Genomic DNA, 22,130 nt, shown 5'->3' with positions numbered 1-22,130 from the left:
TGCTTTGAATACATTTTCATAAAATGAAAATTACTAGATTAATATCATGAATTTTTCTAATACTTTTCATATGAGTTGCAAAGTAGCCTTCCAGAAAGGTCCTATAATTTCTATATGGAAATGTTTATGGCCTAATAAATACATTATAGTTTTTCCTTATTATTTATTTATTTACTTATTTACATTTTTGGCACTGGGGACTGAACCCAGGGCCTTGTGTATACACTGAGTAACAATACCCTAAGCCCAATAAATCAGTTTGGGTTACTTCTTAATGGGCACTAAAAGAGATGGAACTTTAAGAGTTCAAATTTTAATATCTGTCAAAATGAATAGTAATATATTATAATTTGTCTCATTGATCTGTGAAATAATAAGTATGTATTAAAGTTGCTTACTGGCATAGCATTGTTGCCATTGTCTTCTTATGGAGCTGTCCCAGTTAGGTTTCTGTTGCTATGATAAAGCAACTTGGGGATGAAAGGGTCTATTTGGCTTATCTACCCCAGGTCACAGTCCAATAAGGGAAGCCAAGGCAGAACTCAAGGCAGGAACCTGGAGCCAGGAACTGAAGTAGATAGAGGCCATGGAGGAGTGTTGCTTACTGACTTGCTCCCCATGGCTGGCTAAACCTTGCTTTCTCATACACCCCAGGACCCAGAGCCACCTGCCCAGGGGTGGCACTGCTCACAGTGGACTGGGCCTCCCCCATCAATCATCATTGAAGAAAATGTCCCACAGGCTTGCTTGCCTACAGGTCAATCTGGTAGGGGATTTTCTCAGCTGAGGTTTCCTATTCTCAGATGACTCCAGCTTATGACAAGTTGACAACTAGCCAACACAGGCAGGCGTTCCAAAGCTTTGTGACAATTTATTCTCTCAATCCCCACTGCCTGCAGCTCTCAAACGGTCAGTGTATTTCCTACTTTTCAGGGTATTTAATTCACAGGGCAAATCTTGATGAGAAGTTTGCTGGTAAGCAACCCAAGCTTCTTGGAAATTAGTCTCAGCTTCATGTTTATGAGACTCTCCAGGCTTCTTATAGAAGCAAAGGAGTTAATGAGGGGTTAGGAAGGGTGAGTCAGTTTTCACCACACCCACGCCATCTTGGAACTCCTGACTGTCTGGTACCCAGTAAAGAACAGTGAACAGGTAGGGCCGGAGGGGGATACTTTCTCACATTTCCAGCAGACCCTGCTGGCCCTGCAAAGGATTCTAGGCGCAGCTTCTTCTGCTGCCATTACCAGGCAGGTGAGGACGTTGTGCTTTTCAAAGTATTCATTAAGGGTTGAGAATGTAGTTCAGTGGTACAGAACCTGGAGCCCTGAGTTCAATCCTCAGTGTGTGTGTGTGTGTGTGTGTGTGTGTGTGAACTTTGGAGGAAGAATGAGGAACCATGAGTGACTGCAATTACTGTATGCAAGGATCTAAGGAGAAAAAAGTATTCACCCTAGAGAAACAGCTACTGTCAGCCTCACAGGTCAAAGAACTCAGTGCTGTGAAGAAGGTATTCACATGAGAACAGGTGACCCGACTGTGAGGACCTGCCCATTCCTTACAGGGAGCCTCTTAGGAAAAGCACCACGTGGGAAGAAACATGTACATTACAGGAATTTGTGGTGGGTTATTTAATGAGAAATGTCTCCCATAGGCTCATGTGTTTAAAAACTTGGTCCCCAAGTTTTTGGTGGCACTGTTTGGGAGGTTATGGAACCTTTAGGAGGTACGGCCTTGCTGGAGGAAGTGCATCACTAAGGGCAGGCCTGGAGGTTTTCTAGCCTCGCTCCATTTGCTGTGTACTCTGCTTCCTGTGCTCACATCAAATGGGACCGGCCAGCTTCCTGCTCCTTTGGCCTACCGCCATGCCTTTCCTCCTCTGGAACTATACACCAAAGTAAACTATGTCTTCCCTAAGTTGCTCCTGGCATGGCGTTTACCCAGCAAGAGAAAGTAAATGATAGCACACAATTTCTGTCCAATTTGTTTCCCCATCTATTGGGCGCCTTGATGGCAGATCTTGGAGGGAAGAAACAGAAATAATAAGTGCCATTGAGAGCTCAAATAATGGGGTGTATACTAGTTACAGACACAGCTTACATATCTCAAAGACCCTAAAGTTTGCAATATCAAATACTGGAATAAATTATGTGAGGTTATTGGTAACATTTTTTTCCTTTATTTTTTATTTTCTGTATTTGGGCATTTTACATATACATATACATACACATATATATACATGTGTGTGTGTGTGTGTGTGTGTGTGTGTGTGTGAGCACTATATGTATGCAGCACCCATGGAGGCCATAAGAGGCTGTCAGATTCCTAGAACTGGAGTTACAGGTGGTTGTGAGCTGTCATGTGGGTGCTGGGAATGGAAATGAGGTCCCTAGAAAGAGCAGTCAGTTCTCTTAACTGCTTAGCACTCCAGGCCCTGGTATTCTAACCTTTCTGTAGAAAGATGTTTGAAACTGAGGTCAGGGGTGACGCTTCCTCTCCATAGTCTGTGTTCACTTGAACAGGTCAGTTACTTAAAATGTTAGGGCTTGTTATACTACACATGCTTTGAATAAAAGCAGTACTGAGTCACTGCCCCGGAATTTTCATCCTTGTTTGAGGCCAACACGAACTTATCACTGTATTTAGAAGGTAAACTTTTCAAGCTTGTACACAGTGAGAAAGGAAGAAGCCTGGAATCCCTGAGGCAGGGGGCCATCTTCATTGGGAATGACATGCCAAGGAGGAGGAACCAGTGCTGCTGCCCAGCCAGGCCAGCCCTGTGTTCCCTGTGGCATCCTACCTTGATGAAGGAGTACAGAGACTTTCCGTAGAGCCTCTTGAAGTTTGCCCGGATGTCCAGCATGTCAATCTCTGCTCGAGAAACCATCACTCTGATGAGGGTGCTGTCGTCAGTGCCTAAGCCCTGGGGAAGGGAGCCAGAGCTTGCATCAGGGGATACTCTTCGTGGTCCAGCAAGGCAAGACAAGGCGGCAGAGACTCCACCACAGCATCCTTGGCTCTATGACCTGGGAGGCCGAGGAGCATCCTCATGCCTTAATTTAGGATGCAAGGCTTGACACAGCCCAACTTTCCAACACTGTGCATTGACCTGAAGACATGGCTGTGTCTTTCCAAAGACAGGAAAGACAGGCTCTGTGCTGTTCAGCAGCCCTGTGTCATCTACCATGCCCCCCCCCCCGCCCTGTGGAAAGCTTCCCTCAAGGTTCTGCTTAAACAGAACAAGCTGGTTTTGTTTCTTTTCTTTCCTTCCTTCCTTCCTTCCTTCCTTCCTTCCTTCCTTCCTTCCTTCCTTCCTTCCTTCCTTCCTCTCTCTCTTTTATTACTAAGACAAGGCCTTGCCATAGAGCTCAGGCTGGCCTCAAACTAAGCAATCCTTCTTTTTCAGCCTCCCAAGAGCTAGAATTTCAGGTGTGTGTCAGCATGCCTGGCTCCAATTTCCTTGTATGTTCTTTCAAATCCTCCCTCAAGAATATGAGGAACTATACTCTGTCCTTTGTACTCCTATAATAGTGGGTGTTGAACTACTGTCTTCCATTCCGTCTTATCGTGTTTTCTGCATGTTTTATTTTCTCTGAGGACAGATATTCTTTAAGAGCAAAGACTCCCCACCAGGTAAGATGGCACAGGCCTGTGATCCCAGCACTTGGAAGGCTGAGGCAAGATGATCAGGAGTCTAAGGCCATCCTCAGCTACAAAGAGAATTCTAGGCCAGCCTGGACTACATGAGAACTTGTCTCTGAAGAACAACAAGAAAACCAAAGCACTTGGCTTCCTGGTTTCCTGTCCCCCTTGGGGTTCCTGGCAGGGCTAGCTACACAGGGCCCAACACAGATCTGGGAACCTGGCTCTGAAGCTCGAGTTGGCCTCCTTGGGGCACTTCCTCCTCCATGAACAGTGCAAACAAACTTGTATACTCTGTATGCCTCAGTTTCTCCCCTTGTGAAACAGGACAGTTTGTGCCCCTGCTTCTCTTTGGGGGATAAATTAATCCATACATGTAAGGCCCCGGGAACATGGTTCCGTACATCACAAGCACACAGAGAACAGCACTCAGCATGAACAGCAACAGTATTTAGGGAGGGATACAACATGGAGTCGGGTTGGCTGTTCCAGGGTGGAATTTGGGTGGCAAACCCAAGAAGGTGGACAAAAAATATGCCACATTCTTTCGAGTGATAAACGTGAAGCCATTTACCTTCATGGATTTATAAAGCCGTTCAGCAAAATATGCAGGTTTGTTCCTCATACACTTCACTGTGGAGAAAATGAATGACAGGAGGTGAGCACAGGCCACGCCCCTGCCCACCAGGCCACTCCCATTCTCAGGAGTGCTTCCCTTCTCTTAATAAATTATCTCTATTTCCATAAAAAGAAGAACGAAAAGATTACAGAAAAAAAAATCCAAGAACAAAGAAAACTGACAGTTATTCTGTTTCTACGAAGTCTCAAGAAATATTTCCTGCTTGCTTTGCGAAACCCATTTAAGCCAAGCAGCACTTCCTGAACATAGTCTGCACTCCAGGCCCCTCTCATACAGACAGGAAGGATCCCCGGCTTCTCAAGTTCCTGGAGAAGTCATTAAGGATGGCCATCAAAGCGAGGGTGGCTTATTGTTCCAAAATGATTATTCCATCTGCCGTATAAATTAGTTGTGAGGGGGCTGGAGAGACGGCTCAGGGGTTAAGAGTATTTGTCCTTGCAGAGGACTAGGTTCAATTCCCAGCACTCACATGATTGCTCACAACTGCCTGTAAGTCCAGTTTCAAAGGATCTGACACCCTCTTTTGACCTCTGAGGGTACAAGACATGCACATGATACACAGACATACATGCAGGCAAAACACCCATACAATAAAAAAAAACTTAAAAATCAGTTATTAAACCTAACCACCCATTGACTTGCCAGATGCACTAGCATGGCATTATCTTTCCCCTATAATGAGAGAGAAAAGTGCCAAAGACCAAAACAAAACAAAAAACACAAGTCCCCTGGCACAAGAGCAGTCAGGTCATACAACATAGTTCTTCTTGCTTTGCTTTTTTCAGTCAGGTTTTCACATAGCCAAGGCTGTCTAGAACTCACTATGCAGCTAAGGATGCTCTTGAACTCCTGAACTCATGGCTGTCTGTACCTCCCAAGTGCTGTAATTACAGGTGTGCACCATGTCCAGCTTTGCAAATATTCTTGTTTAAAGTCGTAGAACAGCCAGATGGGTCTGCTCATGTCTATTATCCCAGCACTCCTAGCCAGGATAGGAGGATTGCTATAAGTTCAAGGCCAGCCTTGGCTACTGAATAAGACTATCTAGAAAAAGAAAAGTCTGGGGCTAGAGAGATGGCTCAGTGGTCAAGAGCACTGGCTGCTGTAGCAGGAATCTTGAAAGGTTTTATTAATAAAATCAAACCTGAGGCCAGTTATTGGGGTAAATCTGGGAGATCAGAGAAACAGAACAAGCCACAGCTACCTCACCTTGCCAGTTCCTCAGCTGATCTTGTTTCCTCAGACTGGAAGCCTCTGTGTCCTCATATCCAAATGGATTTCAGCTGAACTGTGCTGCTAAAAGCCTAAAAGCTTAATCAGCCAAATGCTTCTAGTTCCTGGTCCTCATGCCTTATATACCTTTCTGCTATCTGCCATCACTCCCTGGGATTAAATGCTCACTTTCTGGGATTAAAGGCGTGTGTCACCATGCCTGGCTGTTTCCTTGAACTCACAGAGATCCAGAGGGATTTCTGCCTCTGGAATGCTAGGATTAAAGGCATGTGCTTCCACTGCCTATCCTCTATGTTTAATATTGTGGCTGTTCTATTCTCTGACCCCAGAAAAGTTTATTAGGGTGCACAATATTTTGGGGAACATAATACCACTACAGGCTGCTCTTGCAGAGGACCTGAGTTGGGTTCTCAGCACCCATGTGGTGGCTCACAACACACTGTAACTCCTGTTTCAGGGGATCCAGCACCCTCTTCTGGGCTCCATAGGCATTGCATACATGTGGCACACAGACATCTGCAAGCAAAATACTCAGACGCACAGAAAAATTATTTAAAAACAAAACAAAATAAAAAAGTAACAGTTCTGGAAAATCATCTGGATATGGTGGCACATGGGTGGGCCAGGTATTTGGGGATTGAGGTGAGAAGATCACATTAATCCAGGAGTTCTAGAACAGCCTGACCAATCCATCTTTTGAAATTCTAGAATTTACCCTGAGTGATTGAAACAACTTTAATTTTGGAAAAACACAGTTCTACATCTCCATGACAACATCTGGATACTAAGGAGGAACATCACCAGAATTAGCTCAGTGGCACACCAGCTTACCTATAGCCAACAGGGCGTCTTCAAAGCTACCAGATGTTTCCGATTTTATGCTCTGTTCAATGTCCTTCTGTGAGATCCTTTTGTACTCATCAAACACTACAATCAATAACAAGATAGTGTGATTTAGAAAACTGGGCTGCTCGAAAAAAAAAAAAAAAAAAAAAAAAAAAAAAAAAAAAAAAGAAAAAGAAAACTGGGCTGGTGTGATGACTCGTCTGCTAAAGATACTTGCAGCCAAGCCTGGTGACCTGAATTCCCTGAAACCCACATGGTGGAAGAAGAGAACTAACTGTCCTCTGATCTCCACATGTGATCTGTGGCGTCTGCATACCCGTATACATGTACTCATGCATGCAGGTATACACACACACACACACACACACACACACACACACACAACTCCCTCTAAATAAATGAACACATAAATAAATGTAATAAAAATTTAAATACAGGAAACTAAAATTTATGGAGAGAATGAAAACATTTTAAAAGCTTATGCTGCTTAATTTTTTTTGGCATATTTCAAGAGGAAACCAATTAGTACTGTGGATGAGGACCCAGGCAGGATGTGGCCTGGTGAACTGGGCCCATCCAGGAGGAAGAATGCTGAGATCCCTGGAGAATGTCAGGTACTCTTGCCCAGATCAAGTGGAGAGTCTTTGGGTACACATCTGCCTTCTTCCTGTTTCAGCAGACAGGGTCTGGTAGCTCACACCTGTAATCCCAGTACTTGGCAGGCGGAGGGAGGATGGGCAGTTCCTCAGTCACACCTTGAGTTCAAGGCCAGCCATGAGACCCTATCATTTTGAAATGTCAGCCTTGGATGTCACCTATGTCCTCCTCTTCCATTTGGCTCATTAAGACAAGAACAATTCAGCCTCCTCAGAACTGAGTCACATCTGGTAACAGCCAGTTGCTTCTTTTAATAGATTTTTCACATAATTAATTTTTTTTCTTGTTTTTTTTGCCAAGGATTTTTGAACATGATGAATATGTTTTCCTCTCTTCTTCCAGAGACTTCTTAGGACAGATATATCTGTTTTGTTTATCTCCTTAGTGGCCTTCGTTGGCATACTGTCTTGTTCCCTCCATCCATGGCATTCTCACAGGGATACCAATGTTCAGCAATTCCCAATCATAACCTTGTCCCAGCAGGGGCCCTCTGAGTGACCTGCCCTCCAAGGAGATGGTTTTCTTTCTTTTTCTTTTCAAAGATTTATTTATTTGTTATGTGCCAGATCTCATTACAGATGGTTGTGAGCCACCATGTGGTTGATGGGAATTGAACTCAGGACCTCTGGAAGAACAGCCAGTGCTCTTAACCACTGAGCCATCTCTCCAGCCCTTCTTTCTTTTTCTTATTTTGTGTGGTCAGGAATGGTGGTGCACATCCTAGCACTTGGGAAGCAGAGGCAGAGGCAGGAGGATTTCTGTGAATTTGAGACCAGCCTGGACTATAGAGTTGAGTTTCAGGCCAGCCAGGGCTCCACAGTGAGATACTACCTCAAAACAAATTGTGTGGGGTGTGGTATGCTATGTTCTAATGGGTGTGCGTGTGTGTGCAAGCATGTGGAAGCCAGAAGCTGGTGTCAGGTGTCTTCTTATTTTTAATTTATTTTAATTATTAATTAATTAATTTTGATTGTGCTTACCACTGCTTATGCCTGAATTCATGCACATAAAAGCCACAGAAGGATGCTGGGTGTCTTCCTCTCTCACCCATATTCTCACTGCTTTAAGACAGGGTCACTCACTGAACTGGAAGCTCACCATTTCAGCTAGGCTGGCTGGCCAGTGAACTCCTGGGATCCGCCTGTCTCTGCCTTCCCGTACTGGGCTTACAGGCGCATGCGGCTGTACCTGGCTTTTTCATGTGCTAGTGTGGGCTTTGAGCTCAGGTCCTTGTGCTTGCCTAGCAAGCACCTCCCACTGAGCCATCCCCCCCCCCAAGTGCCACCTCCCACTGAGCCATCCCCCCAGCCCACCACTTTATTTATTTATTTATTTATTTATTTATTTATTTATTTATTTATTTATTTAGTTTGGAGACAGTCCTCACTGCATCTGGAGCTCGCCAATCAGCCAGACTGGCTGGCCAACAAAGCCTCAGAGATCATCCCTTTCCCCTCTTTCCTGCTTAGGATTACTGGTGCATGCTGGAACCAGCTTTCGGTTTGTTCCCAGGAAGCTCCCCAGAAGCACCTTGATTTGTCTTCTCATGGAGGGGTTCAGATCTCCCTCCAATCTGGGGAGCCCACTGGTACTTTCCGTTTTCCTTTTCATGGGTGTATATTTGTCCAGAATCAAAGACACTAATCAGACCCCCCACTGTAAACTGAGTGAACGCTTCCAGACAGAAAATTATTAACAAACCCTTACTTCTGGCCATTACTGTTTGTTGGTAACAAGATTATTCAGTTTACACTACCTAAGTGGTGCTTAAAATATTGTCTCTTGATAAGTTTTGAACAAGTAATTTTTTTTTTTTTTTTTTTTTTTTGGTTTTCCGAGACAGGGTTTCTCTGTGTAGCTTTGTGCCTTTCCTGGAGCTCACTTGGTAGCCCAGGCTGGCCTCGAACTCACAGAGATCCGCCTGGCTCTGCCTCCCGAGTGCTAGGATTAAAGGCGTGCGCCACCACTGCCCGGCTGTAATTTTTAACTGCCCAACTACAGACATATTTGGAATTACAAATTCTTGGTAAATTTGTCCCAGGACCTGCAGTTGTGGGAAAGTGCCACAAGGGGGAGCTCACATTTGTAACCAGGCAAGGGGAGCCAATAAAAGCATAAAGCCCCACGTTTCATGGTGGTGTATGATTTATGGACAGGAATAATTGCTTATTATTATTATTTTTGCCACTGAGGAGTATCTAGAATAATTACAACTTGTAAATGTGTCAAACTTCGCAGTTACGTTGTGTTTTCAATTTAGCAATCCCATTCTCCTCAAATTCCCCACAAGCTTTGAAACTTCATGCCTATGACAGGGAGATGGTGGTTTATAAAATTATGATGCCCATGAAGGTCTAAAGAGCTCATCTACAAGACAAACTGCCCTACTGAGTCCTTACTGCTGTTTACAAGGAGACGTGGCCTGACAACAAATATTCCATAATGGTTCAGTGTTCTTTCCCCGCAAAGAAGTTAAAAGCACATTGCAAAGTTTAGAAATTACCAGAAGCAAATTAGGAGCATCACACAAAGGAAATAAGAAGTGAAATTACCCACGACTCATCTTACTCACTATAACCCCTGAAGAAATCTATCAGTGGTGTCAATAGAAATAAATATCAACTGACGTTTGCTTAAATTGGCTCCTCGGGCAGTGGAGGTTCCTTTCTTATGTAAGTAATATGAAAAGAATGTCTTGGGGCTGCACTAGAGAAGGGACCAGCTGGGAAGGCTGGTTTCCTGGGATAAGGAATGCTAAATTATTACGAACATGTTGTACATCTGTCAATTACTCAAATTAATCATTCAAAATTGGCCTTCATTCTATAATTTGATTCCCACATTTACACGGTAAAAATCTAACAGTTTAGTTTATTTTCTGTGTCATGGTAGGGGAAAGGTCATCAGGAACTGGGGGAGCACTATGATCATGACACATTATATACATATTTTGAATTATTAAAAAAATAAATAAAAGATACTTTTCTTTTAAAAGGTTATTAGGGCTGGAAAGATGGCTCAGTGGTTAATAGCACTTGCTGCTCTTACAGAGGACCTGGGTTCAGGTCCCTTCCCAGCACCTACTTGGTGGCTCACAATTGTCTGTAACTCCAGTTCCAGGGGATCTGGCATACTCTTCTGTTCTCCAAGGACATGACATGAGACATACACTTTGGTTCATAGACATATATTCAGTCGAAATATTCATACGCACAAAATAAAATAAATTACTTAAAAATTTTAAGGTTATCAACCATTCCAGCAGAATTGAATGAGGTAGTGTGGTAGGTACCCACCATGCAGCAGATGGTTCCGATTCCGGGAGCAGAGGATGCTCAGGAATTTCACCTCATCTGTTCCCCATCTCTTCTCTCCAGCCTCATACAGGTCCTGGTGCCAAACAAAGCATGAGTTTAAACACCAGAAAGGATGTGCCAGTACCTGGGCAAATAGTTCTAGAAATTCTAAGAGTCGAGCTGGCTTGGTTTTATTTTGTTAGTTGGAAAGGCAAACATGCTGTACGCACGCACACGCGCACACACACACACACACTCGGTCCTTCAGTTACTTTAACCTCATAACGGCAGGAAACAACACACATTCAGCAGAAATCAGGCTTCCAAGTTTCCGTTCTGATCTTTCCTCCAGCCAGTCTGTATAGTTTGGGACTTCATCAATGTGAGCCACGTTCCCAGTTAGCTACAAGGGCAGACAACCAACACACCAGAGTGGACTTTGCTGCTAAGATCCCCACTGTGAATGCTTCTTCAGCTTACACTAGGTTGGCACATAACACCATTGCAAGTTTCTGTTTCTGTGTCTCTCCGTGATGTATATGCGGTGTGTGTGCGGGGTGTGTGTGTGTGTGTGTGTGTGTGTGTGTGTGTGTTGATTCTGTTTTACAGAAGACCCTGACAAATATCCCACTGTGTTAATAAAGGAAGGCAGATGTGGTCCCGATTTCTGGCACTAGCACATAAGCAGTCATACGGCCCTGGAGACTCTGAGAAGTCCGCGCTGAGCGATACACACACACACACACACACACACACACACACACACACACACACACTCCCTTCTTTTCAGTGCAAGCGACAGGTTCTTTTCTGCACGATCCACAGTGGCTCACACCCTGCACACCAAGTGGAATCACTCCACTGCTGTAGTCGGGTGTTAGTTAACAATGGAAGGACTAAGATAATCCCAGGTCTTCCAGGTCCTGGTTGTTGTTGTTGTTGTTTGGTTTTGGTTTTTGTCAATGTGAAACCAGCTAGACCCAAATGAGAAAATGCCTCCCTTGGATTACCTGTAGGCGAGTTTGTAGGGCATTTTCTTGATTAATGATTCATGTGAGAAAGGGCAGCCCATTGTGGACAGTGACACCCCAGCCGTGGGGAAAAAGTCAGTAAGCAGCACCCCTCCATGGTCTCTGCATCAGCTCCTGCCTCCAGGTTCCTGCTGTGTTTGAGTTCCTGTCCTGACTTCCTTCAATGATGGACTACAATGTGGAAGTGTGAGCCAAATAAACCCTTTCCTCCCCAACTTGACTTTTGGTCATGGTGTTTCATCACAGCCATATAACCTTAACTAAGAGAGAAACAAAGCTATGATACCCCATTATTTGGTCTGAACTCAAGCAAAGAGCTTTCTCCAGAGCCTCAATTTCCTTACCTGTAAAATGGGGTAAAAGTCCTAAGGTTGTTGTAAGGATTCAATGTTTGCCTAAGAAAAGCCGTGCAGGAAAGGGGGGTACTTGGTTCTTACTGATGGTCCACTGTTTATACGCTACTGTCACTATGTTGCCTGGCCACAGGGGTTAGTGTCAGGACGGACATCAGAGTATCAGGACAGAACATCAGGGTATCAGGACAGACATCAGTGTGTCAGGACTGACAGCAGGCAGACATCAGGATGTCAGGACAGAACAGTATGTCAGGACGATGTATCAGGACAGAACAGCAGGGTGTCAGGACCTGACAGTGTGCTGGGTCTGGGACAGTAGCCTCCTTTTAAGAGTCACATGATATTTATAGGTCCTACCTCGTGTTCTCTTTAGGGAAGTGTGAAAGGCAGAGGCAGCTACTTCCCCTCTGTATCATTCAGAAGATGCCTAAAATGGCTGGGGACTTAGCTCAAGCACTGAGCACTTGCAAAGCATGGGCCAAGACCTCTGGGTTCCATTCCCTGGCAACACACACACACACACAAATACACACACACACACACACACACACACACACACACAAAATACACACAAATACACACACACACAAATAAAACACAACACAAAAACACACACACAAATATACACACACACACACCCAAATACACACACACACACCAAATATACACACACCCACACCCACACACACACACACACACACACACACACACACACACACGGACTGAGATTCTCTGGGATCCTCATGTGGCCCCAGTGTGAGAAGACCTAGAATCCAGGAGTGTAGACAGGGCCCAGAGCTACCCCACGTCCCAGGTACCCCTGAAAGAAACCTGTTAATAAAAGATTGTGGGAGTCTTTTCTATAACACACCCCAACCTGACTAATATACCCTGAAGTAGAAGAGGCTGCCCACCAACCAAGTGAGGCCTGTCTTAGGGAAGAAACTACAAGAAGGAATTTGCAGTCTACTAACCTGGGCATCCTGCTTCATAAGCGCATCATCCAGGTAATTCCCTTCATCCCTGCCTCCCTGAGAATGAAACAGACGAGAGTAAGCAAGTACCCATGGAGATGCCAGAGCGCTTTTAAGACAGAAGGCCTGGAGACAAGATGCAATGAAAGCTGGGTCTTCAGGTTAGAGAGTTAGGACCGCTGTCTTAGGTCACCAGGGCTTGGACCTATGCCCTGGAGATGTTCCCGGCAGTGTAAGCCCCCCCCCCCCCGTGACTCCTGATGTTACAAAATCGGCTCTTCCAGGAGAAGGGCCATACCATCTCTATGCTTCCTCCTCTCCTCCCCCGATTCCCACCACTGCACTGACCCAGCTGACTCAGCCTTCTTAACTAGCCAGGCTCCATTGATCAAGAGAATGCTGGACCTGACGTGGAACTTGGGAAGCTGATGCATTGCCAGCACCAAATACACAGCTCCGGCATGGAGGACCACGGGAACCCCTGAAGGAACACTAAGGAGTGATAGGCACTGCCCTCCAGTTTGGAAGGCTGTTCTTTAAAAAGTGTGGTATGTTGTGTGTGGTATGTGTGTTCAGGTGCCTACAGAGGCCAGAAGAGGGCATCAGGTCTCCTGGATCTGGAGTTACAGGTGATTGTGAGCCATCCAAAGTGAGTGCGGGGTGGGAGGGGGGTGGGGGGTGGTGGTGGGGGGGTTAACTCAGGTCCTCTGCAAGAGCAAGGAGTACTCTCAACCTCTCCAGCCCTGCCACCATATGAACGTCTAAAACACGCGGAAGTTAGCTCTCGATATCATTGTAATCTGGTGCACTTTGTAACAGAGGTGGCTGGCACGAACATGGGACATGTGAACAGTGAATTAAAGCAAAAGAAATGCTTGAGCATGCATGACTAGCCAGGGTCTCTGAAGAAGAAACATAAAGGAACAGAGCAGCCCGAGAATGACACCTGGGGAAGACCCATGTTTGGAGGCTGAAAAGATGAAGGGCAGGTAAAGGAGGGCCCATGTGTCAATCAACCCAGCCTCCCCTATCAGAGGCTGGGACCGAGGAAGCCACGCACCGCCGTCAGGGACACCAGTACTCGCTGGAACATGAAGGAGGTATCTGAGCAGATGTCCTCTTCAAGGCTCCTTCCATAGTCTACCAAGAAATTGAAAATGGGTGCGTCAGAACAGAGACCTGTCCAGTGCTCTCACCCTCCAGCAAGCTCTGTCCCTCCAAGCCAGCCTGCTCACTGGAGAAGCTCAGAGCAAGGTGCTACTCCATGTGAGGTCTTCAAAATCTGAACTCTGTGTGGCCCCAGCCCTCCCTGGGGGTTTATAAGCAAGTAATGGTTGCTAGGGAGCGGGGAGACAATTCCTTCAGTGGAACCATCAGTAACCATCAGTAAGGTACCCATGCTCCTGAAGGTGACCCTTCACCCATGGCTCCTGTAAGCAATTCTTTTTTTTTTTTTTTTAAGGATTTATTTATTTATTATGTATATATTACGGTGTTCTGTCTGCATATACACCTGCATGCCAGAAGAGAGCACCAGATCTCATTATGGATGGTAGTGAGCCACCATATAGTTGCTGGGAATTGAACTCAAGACCTCTGGAAGAGCAGCCAGTGCTCTTAACCTCTGAGCCATCTCTCCAGGCCCTCCTGTAAGCAATTCTAATGAAGCTCATTAACTCATAAAAATGGCAACAACAAACAAACAATAAATATGACCTTGTAAATGGACCCAGAAGGAGCTATGGCTGTCTCTTTAAGATGGGGAGGGTTAGAGTCCTGCTTGGTTTCCTTCTGTCTGAGACTCTGTATGTGTCTGAATGGAAGCTTGTTGTGGAATATTACTTTAACTGTGTAAAGGTGTGTTACATTTGTTTCTGCTGCCTTTGTTAATGATTATTACTTTAACTGTGTAAAGGTGTGTTACATTTGTTTCTGCTGCCTTTGTTAATGATGAAAAGATGTGTTACTTTTGTCTATGCTGCATTTGTTTAACTATGTAAAGATGTGTTGCATTTGTTTTACCTTGCCTGCCTAAGGCACCTGATTGGTCTAATATAAAGCTGACTGGCCAATAGCCAGGCAGTAGAGGGATAGGCAGGGCTGATGGGCAGAGAGAGTAAATAGGAGGAGAAACCTAGAAAGAGAGAGAAGAGAAGGAGGGAAAAGAGGGAGATGCCCAGAGCCAGCCAGGCAGCAGCCAGGCAGCAGCCATAGAGCAGCACACACAGAAAGGTAAAAAGGCCCAAGGCAAAACATAGATGAAGAGAAACAGGTTAACTTAAGTTAAAGAAAAAGAGCTAGCCAGAAGTGAGCCTAAGCTAGGATGAGCATTCATACTAATAAGAAATCTCTGTCATGACTTAAGAGCTGGTTGGTGGCCTAAAAGAAAAAGCCTGGTACAGAAACTAAGGTTACTAATGTCACAGGACAGAGGTCCCCAGAGAGGTTCTAACAGATCTCTTTGAAGAATGACACTCTCTACAGCCACCAAAAGCCACTGTGGGGCAGATGCCTGGGACAGGGGTTAACTCCAAACCGTAGGTGGGACTGTGTGGGAGGCACGGAGGTTCTTGTACTCACAGATAACGCCAGGACAAACCAAGTGTTAAACACACAGGATCGCTCCTTCAAAGGAAGGGGTGTACAACCTGATATCCACCCAGAAGGCTGGGAGCAGACGTGGTTAACAGCCTGGTGACCTTCGCACTATCTGTGTGGACAAGACCACACTTGATCCTCCCCGGACCCTTATCGAGAGCTTGTCAATCTATAGAACTTATCTTTATGGGAGGTGTCACATGTCATCAATCTATAGTACCCATCTTTATGGAAGATGTCACATGCACTTTACAAAGAGTTTCGATGTAGTCATATCTTAAGTTTTATTGTGCACACAGGATTGGGTTAGTTATCACCAGGAAAATTTTCACCAAATTATGCTGTGCTTAAATATGCCTAAAATAAACTACTTAGGGTCAAAGATTGAACGAACATTGGCTACTTAGTTGTGTTGAACCAAATTGCCTTGTTGCCTCCCCTTACTCTGCTGGCTGTGGTGATCGCAGAGACATCCCCTCACCTCCAGGGCTGAGGTCAGGGTTATGGGGCTAAATCCAAAACCTTCAGAGTTAGAGAGCTAACTCCAAATCCTGGGTAGGGCAGAGGTCAGGGTCGCGGGGCTAACTCTAGGTTCCTAGGGTTTAGGTTCAGCCTCTGAACCCTGAACAAGAGTCCCTATTACGTGACTGTTTTCTCCATAGAAGTGATACAGATTTTATATGAAAACATAGGGAACATTAGTGCTGGGGTACAGCTCTGTGCTAGAGCCTAGAGCAATGGCCTAGCTTGTGAGAGACTCCGGGGCTCCATCCCTAGCCCCTGGTGGGTGATACATATGGCAGACACCTAAGGGAAAGTAAGTAAAATCAAGGGAAGAAAACTCCGCTACAATCTAATAGCTGAGAAATAACAGTTACTGGTCTTGTTTTCAAGTCATAGGCAACCTGTGCCGGGGCTTGGGGGAAGCTACTCACGCTGCTGGTACGTCTGGTTGATGCGACGGATCTCCTCGGGGGTACGAGAAGCCAGGATCTCAATCAGACAGCCCTCATCTGTGCCAGCTCCCTAAATGTGAGGATGGTATGAACCAGTGGGTCAAGTTAATGTGCGACCGTTATGCACAGGTGAACAAATAAAATGATACGATTAAAATTACAAATGAAAAACTTGAGCCCCACACTCAGAAGGAACGCGGGTATGAAGCTGCGGGGGTGTAATGCCATCCCACTGGGGGCCAGAAGCAGGGCCTGCTAATTTTTAACTGGCCTGCCCGAGCCCAGAGTGTTCACCATAATCATTATTCATAATAACACACACTTGTACAGTCGGTGGCCATCTGTTGCTGGTCGTAGCAGGTGAGGCACAGTTTCTGCCTTCTGTGGTCCGGCTCTTTCCTTGACCTCTGTTCTCTTTCTCTGAAGGTCAGACTTCCTGGCAAAGACTTTGTTACCTTCCTGTTTTCCCAGAGCCTAGCCCAGAACCTTCTACAAGGTGTATTTATTGATAAGAAACTATACTGGCATCTCGGATTCATTTGCTACCAACCAGGTCAGCCACGGGGGATGGACGTGCATGCCTGGTACCTGGGTTCTACCAGCGCCACAGACCAGTCCCTCCTCATTCTCCCCAGGAAGGAGCAAATGATTCAGCAAATTTGGGGGAAACAATTTTTTAATTACAACTGCCATGTACACCTCAAGTTGTCAAGAGGGAAAAACCCGTCTCTCATCCTCTATTCTCCCCCCTCTCAGAAGGGCTTGGCTATAGTTTTTTTTTTGTCTCATTGTTTCTAACTTTAAGGTTTGACTTTACGTGCGTATGGGTCTGTGCCTGGGAATCCAGTGCCCAAGGGGGCCAGAAGCGGGTGTCAGATCCCCGGAGCTGGCGTTACAGGTGGTTGTGACCTGCCCGACGTGTGTGCTGGGAAGGCAACTCCAGTCCTGTGCTAGGCACTCTTAAGCACATTACCACGTGCAGTGAGGACGTTAGGGTGCAGAGGGACCACTGACCTTCATAGCCCTCCGCAGCTCCTGCACATCGTACAGCACGGTGGGCGTCATCATCCCCACAATCACCTGCTCGAAGTTGCTGCTCAGCTCCGACTTCAAGTCCTCAATCAGGTCCTGAGAAGAGAAGGAAGTGTCTACTGTTAGCCGCTCCTGTCTCTCACGCCAGCCGCTCTCATCATGGTGCAAGGACGTCTCGGGCGCTAAGACTGTCTGTGCTGTCGCCCTCCCGGAAGCAGGCAGAGGCATTTTTCTCGGCCATGGACACATCTGCACAAGTGGAGGTCAGAGCCCAGCCTAGGGGAGAAGGTTCTCTCTGTCCTGTGGGGTCGAACTCAGCTTGCTCAGCTGGGCAGCAAGCACCTTTCCACACTAAGCCATCTCACTGGCCCCATAGTTTTGTTCGTTTGTGTCTATGTGTGGGTATACCGACATACGAAATATGTGTGTACATGTTTATGTGTCTGTACCTGTGTGTAGGTACATGTACGCATGTGTACATGCACACATAAGCATGAGTGCGTGTGAAAAGGCCAGTTGTCAATGTCTGGTGTCTTCTTCAACTGCTCTCTACCTTCTTTTTGGGTAGGCTAGGCTGGTTGGTCAACAAATCCCGTGGGGGGGGCGTCTTCTCCCCATTGCTGGGATGATATTATATATATTATATATGTATGTATGTATGTATAGCAAAAATTACATATATATCTTTCTATCATGCATATTTTTATGATAAATTCACAAATGTGGATTGAATGAACAAATGAGTGAAGGAATGAATTAGAAGTCAGACAATCCATTAATATTGGTCACCTCAGACTACCACAGGTTAGCTGAGTTCTGAAGTTAACCCCAAGTGTGTATTGCGACACCAGTTAGGTGTATAGCTCACACCTCACTTGACTGTCCACGTCTGCCACTGGGCATTCAGTTCCTGGAGGATGCAGAACAGTTCTAGTCAGTGCCGGTCTGTCCCATTCTGTACAGAAGTGCCCAGGGGTCGCCTGTAGATGCTCTGGAGAGCAGCTCATCAGCTCTGCCCTGCCCGTCCCTCCCCAGCTTGCCCAGCAGTGTGGAGCCATCTGTGAGGAGCAGCCTCAATCTTCCTGGCTGTGACATCTCCCAAGACGGATGCTCTGGGCATGAAGTCACTGGGTGCCGATGTACAGAGATGCTCCTGGGCTGTTCCCTCAGACTAAGGTTCCCCATGAGCACAAGAGTTGGGGGTGCTTTTCAAGGTGACAGGGAAAGGCTGGCCGGATAACTCTAGTGAAGGAGTTGTTGCACACGGAGTCGAGCATCTTCAGGGGTGCGGGAGTCAGACAAAATCGAAAGCGTGCCGAGGAAACAGTGAGTTTAAAAGCTGCCATGCATGCGCATGCAACTCCACAGAAAGCCCCACTCTGGCGTGTGAAGGTCTCTCCACTGAAGTTCATCAAAGGAATGACTATTTAAATGTGTATTTATATATAACGAGTCATGGTGCTAAATTCCAGGAAATGGCGGTGAAGACAAACTGGACTTCTAAGTACTTTAGTCGGGGGTCTTGAACACTAGGCCCAACTCCACAGCACTTCCGACTGAGCACACAACCCACAGTCCTGTGAGCACTTGGGTGCAAAGAGACCCTGCCTGGCCTTGAGGCTGTGAGTCAACAGCTCCCTAAAAGTGAAGAAACCATGTTTTGTTTTGAGTTTTGCAAAAATATCCTTTAAATTTTCTTTTCAGATAGATATTTTTCTGTGTGTGTGTGTGTGTGTGTGTGTGTGTGTGTGTGTGTGTGTGTGACCTCACATGTGAAGGTCAGTGGACAGTTCTGTGGAGTTGGCTTTCTCCTACCACCAGGTGGGTCTCAAGCATTAAAGTCAGGTCATGGAGCTCTGGGGCGGGTGCCCTTACCCACGGAGCCATCGTTTTCTACCGTTAGTTTTAATTGACACACAACTGTTGTACTAACAGGTCTCGGTGTGACATTTCAGTGCTTGTACCCGGTGTGTGATAATCAAGTAAGGTGACTGGCATATCCGTCATTCAGACGTTTGTCATGTCTTTGCTAGGAACATTGCAGATCCTCTCTACTCACTCTTCTGAGGTATTTGATTAGCTGCCACCCACCCACAGTCACCCCACCATGCTCCAGAGCCTCAGGGGTTAGCCTCTCCTCTAGCTGCTCCCCATACCTGTGACCTCTCTTCTCCCACAGCTTCCTAGACTCTGGTAACCCCTAACTTCACAGATAGTCACTTCAGGAGTCTAGTTTGGGGTGGGGGTGAGGAGTGGAGGGTGAAGGGTGGAGGGTGGAGGGTGGAGGGTGGAGGGTGGGGGCCTCTGCCTCCACACTGCCTGACAAATCCCTGGTCATCGTCAAGAGCAGGGGGACCCGGGCCTACCCTGCCGATGTTGCTCTTGTAGGCAGTCCTGATTTCCTGACGCTGGGCAGTGTTGCGGTAGGCCAGGACTCCGATGATGGCGTCTTCATCCGTACCTGGGGACGACATGGAGACAGCAAGGGGCCATGATTTGCTGGCATGAGAAAACGGTCTCCCCCGTGGCCACTGGAGTAACCTCAGGAAGGCTGACTGTTTGCTAAGAAAACAGAACCTGGAAGCAAGAATGATGTCAGCCTCTAATCCAGCAGTCAGGAGGGGTTCGAGGCAGGAGGAGTTCCCCTTTCTTCACATCTGGACATTACAGTGTTTGAAGAATTTTCTGTTTATTTGTTGGAAGAAGCAGCTGGGGTGGGGGTGGGGGATAGAAACTGCTCTACTACAATGCCCCAGGGAGAAAGTTTTAAAGGGTGAGTTCACAGCGGCAGGCATTCTTCACAAGATTAGGTTTCCCGGAGGAGGGGCAGAGGGAGAGCTGTGGAACTCTCACATCCAGCCTTCAGAACTCTGCACTGGAAGGAGGAGCCCTTCCTGCTTTGAACCCTAAAATTAGCTTTGAGTTTTTTAAAAAAAAAACGGCCCCCCTTCCTCCAGATTCAAATTTCCTTCTAAGCCACGCAAAGTGTGGCCCCGCTGTACCCACACTCTGCTTTTAACCCATACATTACCATGCGAATTCAAGACTTGTCCATGGGCCTATGAAACCTTCTAACTAAATTCTCCTTTTCTAGCTAGGTTCACTTTCCTATAAGAAAAACTCACAGCTCATCCCTCGCCCGCTCTGAAACTCACAATGGCTCCCTGTGGTCAGCTGGGATCACCCAGGGCTGCCTTCTTGGGTGCTCTGCCGTCTCCTGTTCTCTGAGCTATATACCCATGGCCAAGGAGAGGAGGCAGCCAGATTCATAAGCTTAGCTCTCTTTTGTTTATTTGGGGCTTTCCTGTGTAGCCCAGGCAGATCCTGAACTCTCAATCCTCCTGCCTCTGCCTTCCCAGGGTGGAGATTCCGGGTATTATGTACCACACCAGCTCAGAAGCTGCTTTTGAATTGCTCTGCTTTTCCCACTTGCACGTTGGCCGGTCTCTCAAACCCTTCATTACCAGTCTCCGTGAGTCCATTTACCATCCCAATTCTGATACCTGTGGTTTCCTGGCCGGTGTCTCTGGGCCACCCCTCCAGGCCTGTGACACAATTGGTGGCTTTCTCAGCAGCCCTAGGTCGTCCCCTCTTTAGGACTTGCTATCTCTGTGACTCCTCTAAGCTCAACTTCGCTTCCAGAAACATATTCTCTCTTCATTACTTATTAAAATTCCACCCACCTCCCAAGGGCATCTCAAGTTCCATGCCTCCAAGGTTTGCCTGATGATTCCATGTGAAAGGTGATCTCTCCTTGAACGACTTTTTTTTTTTAAACACAGATTCATGCATCCAAGCCTGTTCAAACTTATTATGGCCTTGAACTCCACTTTTACTGGAGATCAAACCCAGGGCTTTGTGCAGGTTAGGGCACTCTACTGACTGAGCCACAATCCTGGCCCCACAGAGTTCTTTCCCACCGGATGTTTTTTAATTTGATTTTAAATTGTGTGCGTGCACATGGGCACACTGGATATGTATGCAGATGCCTGCAGAGGCAAGAGTCGCTCCATCCCCTGGAGCTGGAGTTACAGATGGTTGTGAGCTGCCCAATGGGGGTGACAAGAATGGAGCTTGGATACCCTGAAAGAACAGAACATGCTCCTAACTGCCGAGCCAGCTCTTCAGCCCTGCTGTATACTCTTAGCTGTGCTGATAAGCACCCATGGATTCCTGACCACCAGGAGTAGGTTTTACGGTCCTTGTCTCCTCCAATCGCTCACCTCATCAGTCCACATCAGCAGGCCCTGAAAAAGGCCTGGTTGTGCCAAATGTCTTCTGATTCTTGCTTGGAAATTCTGAACACTTTGCTACACACTCTGGACTATCCTGTTCTTGCAATATACCGAATTAAAATCAGAAGGTGGGGTCTACGTAATTTCTGCTTTATTTACAACCAGAGGAAAAGGAGGAGGGTGTCTAAGTTCAGGACGACATTCTTTCAGAGATAGGTGGCAGGGTCACAGTGCTTAGGCCTGGCCTGGGGTGAAGTCTGATTGCCAGAGGCTGCCTACCTGCCGTTTCCCAGCATCCTGCCTCTCACTGGTTCCCACAGCCCGGGGAAGTCAGCTCAACTCCCTGTGTCCCTTCACGTCTCCACACCCCACTTTTCATGAGCAGGCCCTTAGGGGTTAAAAAACAGTAGTCCTTGTGAAGCCTCTGCCTTTAGGCTAACATGATGGAGACTGACAAACCCTGCCTCTCTGGTCGCTGCTGATAGACAATCTAAGGAAAATGAATCTGAGATGGAAAGACTGAGAAACAAGGTCTCGCTGCCAAGTGTCTTTACCCAAATCTCAGAGATTCTCAGTGATAACTAGGAACTGGGGACACTTCTTCCACATGTCCAACAGGCAAAGCCCGAGGCAGGAA

At 46.5% G+C, this 22,130-nt stretch overlaps 1 protein-coding gene across 1 annotated transcript in view; it reads right to left on the bottom strand.

The window, feature by feature from the left end:
- Anxa4 (annexin A4) overlaps window positions 1-22,130 on the bottom strand; it is a 58,639-nt gene that overhangs the window by 1,768 nt on the left and 34,741 nt on the right. The window contains exons 4-12 of the mRNA XM_028853853.2: window positions 19,625-19,719; window positions 17,241-17,354; window positions 16,206-16,296; window positions 13,733-13,812; window positions 12,673-12,729; window positions 10,312-10,405; window positions 6,344-6,439; window positions 4,214-4,272; window positions 2,798-2,920 (exon numbers count right to left, since the gene is read on the bottom strand). Coding sequence (XP_028709686.1) covers window positions 2,798-2,920; window positions 4,214-4,272; window positions 6,344-6,439; window positions 10,312-10,405; window positions 12,673-12,729; window positions 13,733-13,812; window positions 16,206-16,296; window positions 17,241-17,354; window positions 19,625-19,719 — 809 coding nt within the window. The remainder of the gene's footprint in view (window positions 1-2,797; window positions 2,921-4,213; window positions 4,273-6,343; window positions 6,440-10,311; window positions 10,406-12,672; window positions 12,730-13,732; window positions 13,813-16,205; window positions 16,297-17,240; window positions 17,355-19,624; window positions 19,720-22,130) is intronic.

This window comes from Peromyscus leucopus, chromosome 3 (genome assembly GCF_004664715.2).
Source record: "Peromyscus leucopus breed LL Stock chromosome 3, UCI_PerLeu_2.1, whole genome shotgun sequence".
NCBI lineage: Eukaryota > Metazoa > Chordata > Mammalia > Rodentia > Cricetidae > Peromyscus > Peromyscus leucopus.
This window is presented reverse-complemented; position numbering and strand designations above follow the sequence as displayed.